At 47.2% G+C, this 17,184-nt stretch overlaps 1 protein-coding gene across 1 annotated transcript in view; it reads left to right on the forward strand.

Moving 5' to 3' along the window:
- Positions 1 to 17,184, forward strand: part of PTPA (protein phosphatase 2 phosphatase activator) — a 66,568-nt gene that overhangs the window by 38,133 nt on the left and 11,251 nt on the right. The window contains exon 9 of the mRNA XM_083158757.1: positions 5,856 to 5,963. Coding sequence (XP_083014883.1) covers positions 5,856 to 5,963 — 108 coding nt within the window. The remainder of the gene's footprint in view (positions 1 to 5,855; positions 5,964 to 17,184) is intronic.

A 17,184-nucleotide genomic window follows, 5' to 3' on the forward strand; every position in this document is an offset into this window, starting at 1 on the left:
ATGAGATCAGGGAAGTTTCGAATGAGTGATGCTGACTTAACGAGGGAAGGAGAGGAGCAGTAATTGAAAGGCACAGAGCTTTGTGCAGCGCTTGCTTCTGCCTGCGCAGCCCTCGCTTCAGTCTGCCCTTCTAAATTTGGAGGAGATTTTTTATTTTTTTTTCCTAGAGAAGGGAGGGTTCAGATTTCTGCTGGAAGGGAAGGAACTGACAGGAAGGGGCTGCTCTCATTTATCCCTCTCTCTCCCCCCTCCAAATCCCCCCACCCCCCCTTCCCTCCCTCCCTCCTCTTACTGACTGAGGAACCATTTACAAAAGGCTCATTCTCTGGGGAGAGTAGAGTCAGGAACGCAGAGCCTGTGAGTAATTTCCTGCTCAATATGGCTTCTCTGACTCATACAATCCCCCTGAGGTTACTGCAGGATTGGCTCTCTCCCTCTCTCTCTCCATCATGTGATGTCTCATGCTCCCTCTGCTCTGCTGTCTTGCTCTCTCTTTCCCATGATCTCTCGCTGCTGCCTGTGTCTCCTCGGCAATTCTTTCACTTTTCTTTTCTTTTTTTTTACCATGCTCTATATTCCGTCTTTGCTGGCCTTTGAAGTGGAATCATCTCGGTTTTGCAGGCTTGTGCAACTTCATTGGGACGGGGTAGTTTGTCCGCACTTACTCTGGAAACCTCAATCCTTCTGCTCAAAGACAGGAGGGAGAATAATACCCTAAAAACAGGGTCTTGACTGCACTACACACAAAACAGAAACTGCAGATGGGAGTCAAATGAAATCACAAGTGCCCCAGATCTGGCCATTAGGTTTATGCAACTGCAGTCTGAGTCTGACAGCATAAAGCGGGGAGCATTGGGAGGCGATTAGGACAAATTTGGTGTAACCCATAGCAACCAAGCAAACATTCGCTTTCATAGTTGAAGTTAAAAGGAAAATAAAAAGTCTCCGTTTGTATGAATTATTTGGGAAGCTGGCTGGGAATAGCTCGAAAGCTGGATGCACACGCTGAGAACCGTCCGGCCTGACTGACAGATCGCTGGATCTGGATTCCATTTTGGCTGCCAACATTGCCACATGTTTGGACAGTTCCTTTGTTCTAGACCAAATTGTCAGATCATTGCACAATGTGTGGCTCCACTCTGACAGATCTAATTGCATGGTATTTAAATTGTCAGGATTAGAGGCCAGGTTGGTGTAAATCTCCCTGCGGAGAGGTTCTCTGGTTGACCCTTATAGCAGGGATGGGGGAACCTTCGGCCCTCCAGCTGTTGTTGAACTACATATCCCAGCATGCCCTGCAACAGTTTTAGCATGAACAAATAGCAAAACTGTAGCAGGGCGTCCTGGGATGTGTAGTTCAACAACAGCTGGAGGGCTGAAGGTTCCCCATCCCTGCCTTATAGGATAGGGCTTCTTTCACACAAGAGGCTGCCATTATTGTTATCATTGTTTATACGGCGCCACTTATTTACACCATAGGGGGGTATCCGATGTTGGATGACATTTCCAACAATGCAGATTCGACTTTGTTTAAAGTCAAATCTGGATTATCGAATCCGCTGCTGTTTTCGACGATCATCGGGCGTTTTCGCCCATCCACTGAGTTTACGACTGTCGGAATCTATTCCAGCAGTTGAAGAAATGGACCTGAAATTAAATAGGTCAAGTGTCAATTCGACCTAATCTTGTCAAAAACGGACGATATTTCTGCCTGGCGGAAATATAGTCCAAGATTGAATCCCCCCCATAGAGAGAATATTACACTCTAAGGGCCTGATTCAGGTTGGCTCTCTAGACAGTGTATATTTGCTGTGTAGTGAGCACCTTAACGCAGCCCCGGCGAATGGCCACCCCCCCCCCGCCTGAATCCCTTCGCTAGCATGCGAGGCGACATGTTCGCTAACACATCCCCCCCGTATGCGGCCGCTAGCTGACATCTAATGATTTCTCCTACCTTCGGTTTTAAAAGTTAGTATGAACGGACTTTTATTACAGTTGCTATTCGCCGAAACCGGGGCGGGCACTGAAGTCATGTGATTGCATCGGGCCGCCTGCACCATCAGGGGGAACACCCATCATTTTCATGGTGATGCCCAAAAAAACGCTGGTTGTTCCCCTGCTCGGGCCTACTCTCTGCCTCCTGCCCCCCTGGAGCGAAGGCTCAGCGAGTGTGAAACTCACCGAAGCCATTCGCTCCCAGGATCTGCACATGCCCAAGCATAGACAGGGACGAATTCAGCCCTGTCCGATCAAAGCTGAATCACCCCTTAAATTCCTTAACATTAAAATTAGTTTTGACAGAATTCAATTAACCTACTGGGAGAGGGCAATGAGGGTGGGAGGGATCACAAGCAGCTTTGGCTGATCAAAATGATATGCGCATGCCTATATTCTGTGTGTGACTGCAGACGTATGCATATGGAATGCTATGTCACAGTGTCCTCCAGATGCAAAAGCTGCTTGTGCTTTCTATTTGCATAGTGATGCGACTGAGACGCATTTTGGGCAAAAAAGATGCCCGATGTTAGCAGAGATGTCTGCTCGCTCCTGACAAGTATGTCCTGATGCGCGGTGTATTGGAGCTAGATGTAGGAAGACTGTCCAGTTCTAGTACCGGAAGCCTCCTATCTCATTTATACCTAAAAGACTCACGGATGATGTAGTGGTTAGCATTACTGCCTCACAGCACTGAGGTCATGGGTTCCATTCCCATTACCATGGCCCTAACTGTGTGGAGTTTGTATATTCTCCCCGTGCTTGCTTTGGTTTCCTCCGGGTACTCCGGTTTCCCCTACAATCCCAAAATATACTGGTAGGTTAATTGGCTGCTAACAAAATGAACCCTAGAACGAATGTATGTGCATGTACATGTGGTAGGGAATATATATTGTAAGCTCCACTGGGGCAGGGACTGATGTGACTGACCAAATATTCTCTGTACAGCGCTGCGGAATATGTATGTGCTATATAAATAACTGGTAATAATAATACTAATGCTAGCAAGACTCTGCTAGCGAAAGCATTGCCATTGGCACCACCACGATCAGAAGTGGCAGGTTTTATCTTGGTAAATAAACCCCTTGATTGGATAGTACCATTTGTGGGTAGTGTGACAGCACTGTAGAGCACAGACCTGGATTTCCTTACGTCCAGTACCGCCTTATGCTGGCCACAGATGTTAACACTTGGTAATTTGGTCTGGAAGCTGACTAGCCGGGGCTCTGCACCTTCGCCACACACGATGCACATTAGTGTTGGCAGCACACATAAACCAGTAGTGGCCAGTTGCATTTCCAGCTGGGAGTGATTATAATTTGATGGTAAATGGAGTCCCTCACATGTGCTACTGCTTTAGGGCCCATTTCCCAAGTATCTTGGGTAGCTTGGATTTACCAAGTATGTTATACAAAAACCTATGTAGAAGCTGATTGGTTGCTATGGGAAACATCACTGGCCAGCTTCTCCATTCTTTTCTCTGTTTCATACACCTACTGCCATAGAAGGGGTGGTCTCCAGACCGACAATAATGGCGGTTAAGCCGTCTGTCGGCTCATTTTTAAACCCATTATATTGAGTTTATTAAAATGATGACGGAATTATGCAGTATATTCCTCCAGCCACTTCAGATGTGGTTGGAGGTAGGGTGGTAGATCACCTTATTGAAAAATAAGGTCTCATTATTTGGCATGTTGGATGAGGGCCGTAGCCTGGATGCGGGTACTGTCATCTTCCAAACAGCCCCCGGTGTAAGCCAGAAACTTTAAGGCGGCAGCCCAGGAGCCCAAACGGGTGCCGGACAGGTTCCCGACAGTCGGGATCCCGTCAGTCAAAACCCAGACACTCGGCGTCCCGACGGCCACCGGTTATTCTCCCTCGTGGGGGTCCATGACCCCATAGAGGGAGAATAGAATAGGTAGCGAACCACCGTGCCCGCAGCGTGGCTAGCGCAGCGAGTCCCCAAGGGGCTTTGTTGCACTCGCCCCACTGTCTGAGTCCGGCCAGTCGGGCTAATGACTGTCGGGATCCCGACTGTCGGGACCATATAACACACCAGCCCAAACAACCAGATCTTAACCAGATATGTGAGGCCCATCTTTTGGAGCAGTTGGGTGGCCAGTGCGTTTCACAAGTGATCTCTTGTGAGTGTTTGAAGCTCACTGAGTGCTTTACGTGCGGGAAACCCAAACAAAATGCTCTGCCTCTGTGTAGGGTGACCTAGAAACCATAGTTTCTGCCTTTGGACACAATCAGAACAATTGCAATACTCAAGTTGAAAACCGCTAGAGTATACAAGCTTATAGGGTCTTCGTTCTCCGCAGATGACGATATAAGAAGAGGAGGAATCGCATTTTAAAGAGAATTAAAAACTATTTCAATGCAACTAATTTTTGCATATTATGTAACAGTAAAGTAAAAAAACCAACCCTTTTTACCCAAAATCTAGATTCCTGCTGAATATAAACTGGTGCAGTCCGACAATGCATTTGTAATGCATGAATAATTACTGATGGGAGAACAAGTCCCTGAGATCTGTTCTGGCCACCGCTGATCCACGACTTGGTGACCCAATGCTTTGTGACATTTAATCCAATTCCGTTGCTTGTTACTTCGACCCAGGTAATTAAAGATCCTCCCAGGTTCAGCCGCCAGTGAGCTGTCTGTGGAAGAGTTCGGGTCAGGGGACGGCTGATACTGCTGTGTACTGCAGAATTGTCTGCGTCGCATTAGGACACTCAGGAAGGAAACTGGCTGCTATACCAGGAAGCATCATGGGAAACCTGGAACTTTGTAACGCTGGATAGATCATGACTTAACTTCTGTTGCATCTTATTTGGGTTATTATTAATCAGGCATCAGTAAGTATTGTACAACTGCAGAGACCCATGCTTTGCCAGGCTCACATTAGAGGACACCTATAGTGCCTGATTCAGGTTAATTCCCTAAGCAGCTGCTAAGCAAGCGGGCTAAATTGTCCGAATGCCTGCATTTGCATGGGAACACCCGGGAAACGCTGGGGGGCCTCCCTATGCACCAGCTCCCTCTCCACCCACTGCGTGCTCCCCGTCCGCGCGAACGCTTTGGCAACTGTTATAATCACCGAAGACATTCGCACAGCGGTCCTGCACATGCGCATAATTGCCCATGCGAAGAGCCACGCCATTGGTCCAAGGAACGAATTTGCATTTGGCCGAGCAAACGTGAATCACCACCATAGTTGCTGAAACCTGATGGTTTTCCTGCTACTGTAGAAGACTTTTCCATAGTTCAAAGTGTGTCCCCAAGCAGCCAATCCGATGTTGGCGTTTATCTTCTAAACTGGGGTTAAAGTGAGGGGGAACAAGGTGGAACTGAGTTCCACCACCTCTAATGGTAGGGGGAACTGAGTTCCACCTCTACAACAGTCCTGAAAAGTAATTCCAACAGAAAAGCCTGTCCCAGCGGCTTCTTCTTCCAGTACAGCGTATGTAATATAAAGTTAAGATGAACAACTGTGGACATTATGTGTATAAGGGGCATTACTGTGTGGTTTAATATGAATCAAGGGCACTACATGCGGTGTAATGTTTATACGATTGTGCCACCATGTGTTGTGGGACCATTATCCCTTTATGGGTGGTAAGGCATAAATTCCCTGGCACTGGTCTAGGCTCTGCCTAACATGTCTGATGTTGAATACTTTTGCCATCGATGGGGGAGAACCAGATGGTTTCCCTCCATCGTTGGCACAGTGTATCCGATGTTTTAATTTTTTTTCCCTAAGGTGCCAGGACATTGAGCATAGATCCGCCCCGACAACCCTGAAATCCCTTATGTGATTTGTATTGTCTCATAACCATTCTTCTTTCTGTTTCCAGATGAAGACCGGCCCCTTCGCTGAACACTCCAATCAGCTGTGGAATATCAGCGCTGTCCCTTCCTGGGCTAAAGTCAATCAAGGCCTCATCCGCATGTACAAGGCAGAGGTGAGGGCACTAGGGACAGACCTACCCTTTCTCCAACAGATATACTCATGTAGCCTGACTTCTGCTTGGCGGTTGGTGCAACGAATGACGTACTGTATTTACATCATCATTCACTAGTCTGGGGAAAAAAAGCGTTTCACGGAGATTGTGAATGTAGCGCACATCACACGCAGACAGTAATATCAATGCAAACCTGTAGGCACTAATGGTAAATGTTCTAACTCATTGTTCATTATTGGTCTGCATAATTAGTGTCATTATTATTATTATTATTAATAAAACTAAGACCTGATGCTGCGTTAGTTGTCACCATGCTGTGGAAGCGCCAAGTGTACACAAATAAAAGGAATGGGCACTGACAACAGCGTGCGGCCCTGCCAGAGACTTGCCCCAAAAGACCTAAGGCCCCCCACAGGTAGGGTCATAGGGTCGACCTCTAAAGGTCAATAGGGCTTAGGTCGACACATGAAATATGTCGACATGGCTACGGTCGACAGGGTCGGAAGGTCGACACAAGCATAAGGTCGACTGTCAAAAGGTCAACATAACTTATTTTTAAAAAAATGTCCGGAATTTCGCCGTAAGACGACATGGACACTATGTTAGTGTACCGCGTCCCCTCGCTATTATATTCTCCCTCCACGCCGTTGGGGACGGTAGGGTGTGACATACCGCCTGTCGGTGAAAAAATCCATGAAAAACTCATGTCTTGTGACTGTAGAACTTCCCATTGTCGACCTAATGCTTGTGTTAACCTTTCAACCCTGTCAACGTTAGCCATGTCGACACATTAGGTCGACCACTAAAGGTCGACACATGATATATATGTCGACCTTCATAGAGTTGACCTAGCGAAAGTATCCCGAGGCCATTTCTCCCTTCAAAAGAGTTGCACTTAGTGCTCCCTTGAGCCACCTGGAACCTTCCCAGTCGGCCAGATTGCATGCGATATATCGCCCGGGACGGTCCCAGGCGGCTAAGAAACAATCCAAGACATTGCTTCTGCAGCAGGGGCGACTTGTTGCGTCCGGCGTAAGGGGGCCTTAGTGTAATCGTCCAGCGTAATTGCTGTAATCGCCCAGCGCATGGGGGCCTTAGTGTAACCGCCCAGCACATGGGGCATACTTGCCTACTTTTAAAAACTAGTTTCAGGGAGATTATATTTGGTAGTAGAATTTTGCAAAGCGCCCCATTGAGGAGGGGTGTAATGCTCCTCCCACAGGGCGTGTCTAGTTCCATATATGGAAAGATTGTGAAAAGAGATTGTGAACGTGGCACCTAGAAGCTTGGGTGTGTACGGAGAGGAATCTTTTGAAATTATTTATATCCAAATATAAATGAGCCCCGAAGCAGTTAGTAGGAGATACTATACTTGGTAAAGTGCTGGGAAATGGTGCTGATGATTCAATGTAAATGTATCTGTCTCTCATTCTTTTTTTTTTCTTAAAAAATGTAACAGTGTAATGTGGGCTAGGTGACATGAGGGAGATTGCTAGACTAATGAGGGAGATAGGGAGATTGCTGCTATTTCAGGGAGTCTCCTGCAGAATGCAGGAGGGTAGGCAGCTATGACATGGGGGCCTTAGTGTAATCGCCCAGTGTATGGGGGTCTTAGTGTAATTGCCCAGCGCATGGGGGCCTTAGTGTAATTGCCCAGCGCATGGGGGCCTTAGTGTAATCGCCCAGCACATGGGGGCCTTAGTGTAATCGCCCAGCGTATGGGGGGCCTTAGTGTAATCGCCCAGCATATGGGGGCCTTAGTGTAATCGCCCAGTGCATGGGGGCCTTAGTGTAATCGCTCAGCATATGGGGGCCTTAGTGTAATTGCCCAGCGTATGGGGGTCTTAGTGTAATCGCTCAGCGTATGGGGGCCTTGGTGTAATCGTCCAGCATATGGGGGCCTTAGTGTAATCACCCAGTGTACGGGGGCCTTAGTGTAATCACCCAGTGTACGGGGACCTTAGTGTAATCACCCAGTGTACGGGGACCTTAGTGTAATCACCCAGTGTACGGGGACCTTAGTGTAATCACCCAGTGTACGGGGACCTTAGTGTAATCACCCAGTGTACGGGGGCCTTAGTGTAATCACCCAGTGTACGGGGACCTTAGTGTAATCACCCAGTGTACGGGGGCCTTAGTGTAATCCTCCAATGTATGGGGGCCTTAGTGTAATCCTCCAATGTATGGGGGCCTTAGTGTAATCGCCCAGTGTACGGGGGCATTAGTGTAATCACCCAGTGTATGGGGGTCTTAGTGTAATCGCCCAGTGTACGGGGGCCTTAGTGTAATCACCCAGTGTACGGGGGCCTTGGTGTAATCGTCCAGCATATGGGGGCCTTAGTGTAATCACCCAGTGTACGGGGACCTTAGTGTAATCACCCAGTGTACGGGGGCCTTAGTGTAATCCTCCAATGTATGGGGGCCTTAGTGTAATCGCCCAGTGTACGGGGCATTAGTGTAATCACCCAGTGTATGGGGGCATTAGTGTAATCACCCAGTGTATGAGGGCCTTTAAAGCTGTTTCTGCCAAATGCTATGCAGGGATGTAAGTTTACGATTTATCAAAATAAAAATCTGCAGACAAATAGTGAATTATGAGCTTGGAAATATAAAAAAAGTCTATGTAAAGCTCCATACACACTTGACGATATATCATTAACAATATCTTTATATATTGTTGATATCATCTAATCTAATGTGTATGCTCAATATCGTCGTCTGTACATTCAGCTCAATCTCGATTTATATCGAACATACACACTGAGCACTATCGTTAACGATATCGTTCAGTGTGTATGTGCTATATTGTTGGTTCGGGGATCGACGGGAATCATTGACGACATCGCTCACAATGTCATTACTTGCCCACTGGGCTTCAGTCAGAAGCCACATGAACAATGTCGATGTGCAATGGGTGGATCATTGACATAAGGTTGACACAATCAAAAGGTTGACATGATAATGGTCGCCACATGGAAAGGTTGACACACAAGTTTTTCATGATTTAAAAAAAAAATAATAATAAAATAAAAACAACAACTTTTTCTTACTTCTCCATCCATGTCAGCATAGCGGGAGTCCGAACACATAGGTCACCATAGACACATAAAAACAATGAAACAAATGTCAACCTTTTCCTGCATTGACCATTTTTTTATGTTGACAGTTTCCATGTGTCCACATTTTATCCATGTCGACCTATTGCAAGTGGACCTTTTACATGTGTCGGCCTTTTGCCTGTTTACCAATAGTGGTCGACCTAGACACTGTTGACTTAATGATTCACTCCCTCCCTAGTCCTCTAACCCTGCAGGGCAGACTGCATGGGCCATTTGGTTCTCATCTGCTGTCACATTCTATGTTCCTGTGAGGGGTGTAGCATGACGCTCCGTCAGTCGGGATTCCGACGGTCAGTATAACGACACCAGAATCTCGACCTCCGGTACTCCGTCAATGGACGAACGCTAAGATTCCCCTTGCGGACTCTTCAAGCTCGCCACTGGTTCTATTCTGAATCTATCAGGGTCCACAAGGGAGAATAGCCCCTGTCAGTCGGGATCCAGATTTTCTGGCATTTAACAGTGGTGATTCCGATGTCGGTCTACCGACCCGAAGAATCCCGACTGTCGGCACCCCTCGATGAGATGTGACCGCAACACGATGGGTGAAGGAGGAGAGCAGAGACTCTGTTTGATAATAGAATGGTCAGGTCTGTAATAGGGTCCTGTCTAGCCCACCTAGGGATGGTGTGGTGTCCAGATAATCACTTATGCTGCTTTCACATTGCCTAAACATTTAAGACCCGGTATTTCGTCATGGTATTTAAAACAGGTCTGCGCCACTAAACCCCTTTCACATTGCAGGGGAAAACCGGTATATTACCGTTTTAAATAGCGTTGAAGTACCATTCACATTCAGCCTGTTTAACCCCCAAAGAACACGTTTCAAACCATAGAAAACCGAGCCATTCACACTGCATAAAAACCGGCTCTGAATCGTGTAGGACTCTGCTTTTTTGCCATTTAGAAATACCGGTTATCTGTAACCGGTAAATAGAGACTGGCGCTTTCACACTGCAGCTCTCACCGTTTTAAAAGGCTACAAAATCGGCAATATACCGTTTTAGAGCTGCAGTGTGATAGGGGTATATATGATACGAAGTTGACCCTAATTTGACCCGGGAGTTTCATTCAGCCCTTTTGTAATAAAGCAGCTGATAATCGGAATCACCGATATCACTGACCCGCTAGCTTAGAGAATCGCCCGGCGCGCAATGTAAGCCACAGAGAATGAAGATGTGGTTTTTAGGAGTATGGATCATTGGATACTCTGCGCACATACTGCTAATGCTGCGATGTCCACGTGTGCAATAAACCACAAAACCCACTCCCACGTCCTCTGTGGTAACTGTTTCCTTTGCAATAAATGTTGATATGATTTCAAAAGGTGTTTCAGCCTAGTGCTGACATGCCGACACAGTGTTCTGTGTGGCCTGTGATCAGCTCTGTGATTATAGTGTCCTCACTGCTCCCGAGATCTAGACACATTTAGAACTTTATTAGACGGAACTCTAATGAGCTGCACAGGCACAGCTGCCACCCTGGGGAAGGGTCAGCAATTGGGGCCCCCGGGGGCTTTAAGTGTGGCTGGAAGGTGACAGCATGCAGAGACCTCTAGCACTCATAGTGTGACCACATTTACCATCCTGCCTGCTGGTCATTATATAGATGTAGCGGGATCCTTATCAGACTCGCACTGGTTTTACGCCTAAACACATTTCCCGGGTCCTTGTCAAAGTTTTGTGGGCATTTTATTCATTGGGTTCATCAATCTCTAATTACTTGAATTGGCATAATATCTCCCTTATTTATATATTTATTAGCGGTTTCTTCTATAGCGCACACATATTCCGCAGCGCTTTACAGAGGATATTTAAACATTCACATCAGTCCCTGCCCCATTGGAGCTTACACTCTATATTCCCTACCACATGTACACGCACACACATTCATTCTAGGGTTAATTTTTTGGGAGACAATTAACCTACCAGTATATTTTTGGATTGTGGGAGGAAACCGGAGTACCCGGAGGAAACCCACGCAAGTACGGGAGAATATACAAACTCCGCACAGTTAGGGCCATGGTGGGTATTGAACCCATAACCTCAGTGCTGTGAGGCAGTAATGCTAACCATTACACCATCCGTACTGCCCTATGATCTTCCACTTTTCATTGTTAAACAATTGGGACTGCATCAGCTGCAGTCCCTAGAAGCAGCTTAGAACAGCTGTAACAGCAGAGGTGTGGCTTCCCATTGGAAGTACTCTCCGCTCATTGGTCACGGTGGTATAGCCACACCTCTTCTTGTTATGTCCAGGGGGCCAGGGCTTACTTTGGGGTCGATTTCAATTCAACACAAGTTGAATAGCTCTGGGAAGCAGCTCCCGACCTATTCAGTTATGGCCGACAGAGGGATTTCTGTTTGCAGCCCTTCTGGGGTGTGAGCAGAAATCTGACAAAACTAGGACCGGTCCGTGATGCTGTTTTGTGCCCTTGCAGGTGGCGGACAGCATAGTGGCCAGGCACTTAAGCTTGAGAATGCCGGTTCTCGTGATTAAACACCCCGTTTAAGGGCCTTATTTTGGTTCATTCTTTCTGACAAAATCCTTCTTAGATGGACAAAACCATGTGCACTGCAGGGGGACAGATGTTACTTGTGCAGAGAGAATTAGATTTGGGTGAGTAATTTTGTTTCTGTGCAGGGAAAATACTGACTGCTTTATTTTTACACTGCAATATAGATCTCACTTTGAAGTAAAACCCCACCCAAATCTAATTCTCTCTGCACATGTTACATCTGCCCCACCTGCAGTGCACATGGTTTTGCCCATCTAAGAAGGATTTTGTCAGAAAGAATGAACCAAAATAAGGCCCTAAGTCGTGAGTCTTCTCTGACATAGTAGCCACTGTATTAAGTAGGTCCTGGAGCTGTTTCCCAGCGTTATTAAACTCCTGTTGAATTAAATCGACCCCTTTGGTAAATGTTACTGGAGGGGGGGCCTGTAGGTTTGGCATTTCATGTGGTACTGGTTGTTCGGTCGACCGCTATTGGTTGACGGCCAAAAGGTTGACATGATCAAAAGGTCGACATGGCAATGGTTTAACACAAATATGTCGACATGCTATTTTTTTTGTTTCATCGAACTTTTCCGATCCACACGGACTACAATTGAGTATGAATGGTAAAGTGCTCTGAGCGAAGCATTACACTAACTGGTGGTCCATGTTGACAGGTGTCGACATACACACACCTACAAAAAACGTGAAAAACTCATGTGTACAGTTTCCTGTGCCCACCATATCCATGTGGAGCTATTGATTATATCTGCCTAGTGCATGTTGACCCTTTTTTTTCATGCGTCGGCCTTTTCAATGTCGACCAATCATGGTCGACCTTATATCTAGTAACCCACACCCGCATCATGTGGCCCAAAAACTTTGTCACTGAAATAAGGCGGGATGATTGTTGACCAGGTTAGTAAAGATAGCTCCTATCTTCTACTGTCCTCTTCACAGCGCAATAAGCGGGGTGAGAAGGAGAACGCCATGTTTGGTCGGAATTAAGGGTACATTTGATGTAGTGCTGGCCAGAGTCTGAGGGGGCCAGAGTTTGAGGGGGTGAGGTGGTGGATATCATGTAGGGAGGCTAGAGGTGCAGAGGAAGGGTTAATGTATCTGAGATCTGTTACCACAGCAGTAATACACAGTTGTATTTAACCCCTGCAAGAGGTGAGCACATGTACTGAATAGAATTACTGAGGTGAAAAGTTCCTGGAGCACTGAATCAGACCTTCCTCCTTCTCCTCTCCCCCCCCCTGCCGGCTTCACATCCTGTGTAAGGTTCCACCCACATACCTCTGTAATCTGGGAGCCAGTCTCTTGGAAGTCTGTGCTGTCTCCTTCCTGCTAACCATGTTCTGTCCCTGTCTGTAACCTCCATGTGTACAGATGGCAGCTGCTGCTGACGGTGCCTACCTGACCACCGCGGCTCCACGCTGGGGAGACTGGCGAGGGGAACACGTATCGTACTTTCATACGGATCAGCTAAAAGGAAAACGGCAACTTTTCTCATAGCTTGAAATTATAGTAACTCTCTCTCACAAAATATATATATATATATATATATATATATATATATATATATATATATATATATATATATATATATATACATACATACATATGCCCCTATATTCCCTACTACATATACACATACATATACACACTAGTATGTTTTTGGAGTGTTGGAGGGTGGGTGCTGGATGACGCTCCGTCAGTATCCCGACATCTGGATCCCGACTGCCAGTGCTCCAACAGGGGTAATCCCGACTCACAGGGGCTATTCTCCCTTGTGGGGGTCCAGCGAGCCCACAAGGGGCTTCTTTGCGCTCGCCCCCCTGTCGGAGCACTGGCAGTCGGGATCCCCACTATAAACATGGGGAGAACATACAAACACCACACATATATTAATTATTATTTACCAGATAGTAGCACCTTAGTGGTCTATTTACTAAGCCTTGGGGAGCTATAAACTACCAACCTGTCACCTCCTAACTGTTATTTTTCAAACACAGCCTTTAACATGGCATTTAGGAGCTGAATATTTGTTACTTTATCTCTGTCCACTTTGTCTCTCTCCAATTATTAGTACATACTTATACCACTTTCCCCCCTTTTCCACTGCCTTGAAAAACACAGGTTTATTCAACATGAACGCACATCAACCCTGGTTTTTGCTCAATGGCGAAGGGCCCAAAAAAAACCAAAGGTCCAATCCTGGTTGCTAACTGGATTGGATTGCCAGGGACACGGCACATGCCGTTGGGGGACACGGCACAGGCCCTCAGCGCCACTGTCGGCCCTTCCATGCAGACAGCAGAGCTGGCCAGGTAAAAGTGTGTCCTGGAACCTGGGGAGAGTTTTGCCTCCAGCGTGTCATGGACAACTTCCTTTAGGGGGAAGTGTCCTTGTAGGAGCAAGGCCATGCCCCAGTGGCCCCAATTCCTGGTGCTCGGGGGGTGACATTACCTCCAAATGCCAGCCAAAACACACTTCAGTCAAAAAGGGGTAAAGTCTCAGGTCGGAACTGGCTTGGAAACATGGGACTGATTCAGCTTGGATTGCTGAAGTGCAGAAATTGCTAACCAGAGTTCTCCTCACTTATGCGCATAGGCACACGCATCAGTGCACATGTGAGACCCCTTAAACTGCGGTCCCATTCAGGAAAATGCGACCACAGTCTAAGTACCGGTGGGGCCATGACGTGGCGTTGGGCGGGCGCGGTCTGGACAACAGGGGAATGTCCGGACCATTTGTGGGGGGATTGTGTCGGCTGCGTGATGTCACACGCAACCAATGCAACTGAAAACATGGCGGCCTGGTGCCTGCCTTCGCACAGCGCAATATGTATATATTGTGTGTGTGTGTGTGTGTGCGCGTGTGTGTGTGTGACACCAAATAAGCTTCTATGCAAATGATTAGCTTGGTAAGGCAAGTAGTAGCCTCCGGAGTTTGTGGAACTACAAGTCCAAGCATGCAGTACCTGGATATCCACAGCAGATGCCCTTGTGAGCACCTAGGTCAGGCATGTCCAAACTATGGCCCTCCAGCTGTTGTGAAACTACAAGTCCCATCATGCCTTGCCACAGTTTGGCTATTAGGGAATACTTAAAATATGGCAAAGCATGCTGGGATGTGTAGTTTCACAACAGCTGGAGAGCCACAGTTTGGACATGCCTGACCTAGCTCTTGTGGAACTACAGGTGCCAGCCTTCTCTGCCAGTCCAAAGCCATAATAGCAAGTTTGGTATCTGCTGTTTCCCCATTGGCTGCCCAAGTTTGCCTCTGTTGTCAGCACACTATAAATTGTTGTGCCGCACACAGATCACAATAAGCGGGACATAGGACGATTGTGTACAGCCACAATAATGGAGTTTCTCCCAGGAATACATGACACATTGTGCGATCACACACAGCGTCTGCAGCGTTCCTCGCCCAGTGGTGCAGGGCACGCTGGTATGAATGCTCAGGCTGTTCGCCGTTCCCTGGCACTACAAGGATCTGTGGTATTGATTTGCAAGCGAGAGCTGCTTCACATTAAGGAGCGCAGAGCTAGCATACTGTGCCCATGTGTGTGTCAGCTTGTGACTAACCAAGTACTAACTGATAGGCCTCTTCCTTTCATCCCTTGATGTGTGTTCCCCTCACACCAGCACCACAGAAACCCTGCGCCTGCAGCAGGAGAACAGCACAGCTCTTTAGGACTAGAAATTGTGCTGCTGTTTGCTCAGCCTTCTCCAGGCCCCTGCGTCTCTGGGAAGCGGAGTGAACTCTCACCCTGGCTGGAATTCCATGCGGCCAGATCTCCAGGCTCCCCCCAGCCTGCCTCATGACATCAGCGGCTGCCACTAACAGTCTGGGCTAGGGGCAGGGTAGCGGGGCTTTTACAACCCACAAGCAAGTCTCCTCTGTTCTGTCTCTAGCAGGAGGCTACACATAGATGGCAGATGAGACCGGCGCGGTTAAATAGTAGAGGTTTCCAAACTCCATATTGGAATTGGAAGCCAGACTAGTTACGCAGAGAGAGAATAAATCTGCAGCACCAAGAACATTACTGTTATCTCTATAGCGCGTATAGGCCTGATTCGGCATGAGTTGTAGTTTTGTGAGGATTTGCAAAACTACATCCCGTGGCGGCAGGATATCGGGGGCAGCCCAGCACAGGACAAGGCTGGCCGGCACACCGGGTCCCATCTGGGGTTGTGGCGGCAAAATTTTGTAGGCGCGGCGCTAAAATGCGAGTGCTTCACTGTGTACAGACCAGCCATGTTTCGAGTCCCAGCGGCCCTCCCCCCAAGTGTTGTCCGGACAACTACCACAGAATGCAGCGTCGCCGCCCACCCAATGGCTGGTCGCCACCCTCCACTGCGTTGACACCCCCCCCCCCCCCCCCGTCACTACTTAGACTGCGGTTGCGACAGCAATTTAAGTGTTCGCACACACGCAGATCTCCGTAAATTGACAAATTTGGGGCAGTACGGACGGTGTAATGGTTAGCATTACCGTCTCACAGCACTGAGGTCATGGGTTTGATTCCCACCATGGCACTGTCTTTGCATAGTTTGTATATCCTCCCTGTGATTGCGTGGGTTTCCTCCGGGTACTCCAGATTCCTCCCACAAACCAAAAATATACCGGAAGGTTAATTGGCTCCCAACAAAATTAACCCTAGAATGTCTGTGTGCGTGTACATGTGGTAGGGAATATAGATTGCAAGCTCCACTGGGGCAGGAAAAGAAAAACATAAAACGCGCTGGAAACAATATATAAAACAGAATATTCATTACATTAAAACATACTGGCCAGTACGTATAGACAACAAAAAAAGAATTATATGTATAGGTGTTTTTCCCAATACCTGCCGTGTTGTTGTCCACCCCGATTGGATAGATTTTATTGTCCTTATTGATGACACAGTCTCTGGAACTCAGGGCTTCTTTGTGTAGCTATATTGATAGCACCCCGGATCAGCCAATCTCTGGGGGGTGGGTGGTGGTGTCAGCAGTTAAGCAGGGGGGATCCCTTATGATCACCACAAAGATGAATGCTCAAAAGAGAAAAAAAAAAAAATTTTGTATTTTTTTGTAATATGACGCGTTTCTCCGCCTCCCTAGGGTCTCAGCGGCTTTTTCAGATCGTGAGCCATTGGGGCAGGGACTGATGTTAGAATTCAAATATTCTCTGTAAAGCGCTGCAGAATATGTGTACGCTATATAAGAAACTTAAATAATAATAATAGATATCGATTTTCGGAGATCTGTGGGTCTAATTGATGGAGCCCCACCTTACAGTCTATCTTGGTAAAAAGCCAATAACCCCAGCAATATGATTTCTGGGTGTAGGATGAAACACATGGAGAACATCCAAACCCCTAGGAAGGAATTTAAAATGGTTCCAAACTGCGTTCCGGATCACAATTCCACAACTTAGTGGATTTTCCTTTGCTCCCATAGGGGTTCGCACAAAAACCTGGCTGGTGTACTATATATATGCCAGATAAACACTCCCCCCTGATGAGCACCTTGCAGTTGCATCTACCTCCTAATATCCCAATGAACCATACCCCCAGATTTGCCAAATATAAAATGGGGAAAGATCGGAC

Source organism: Crinia signifera, chromosome 9 (assembly GCF_055691185.1).
Source record: "Crinia signifera chromosome 9, ASM5569118v1, whole genome shotgun sequence".
NCBI lineage: Eukaryota > Metazoa > Chordata > Amphibia > Anura > Myobatrachidae > Crinia > Crinia signifera.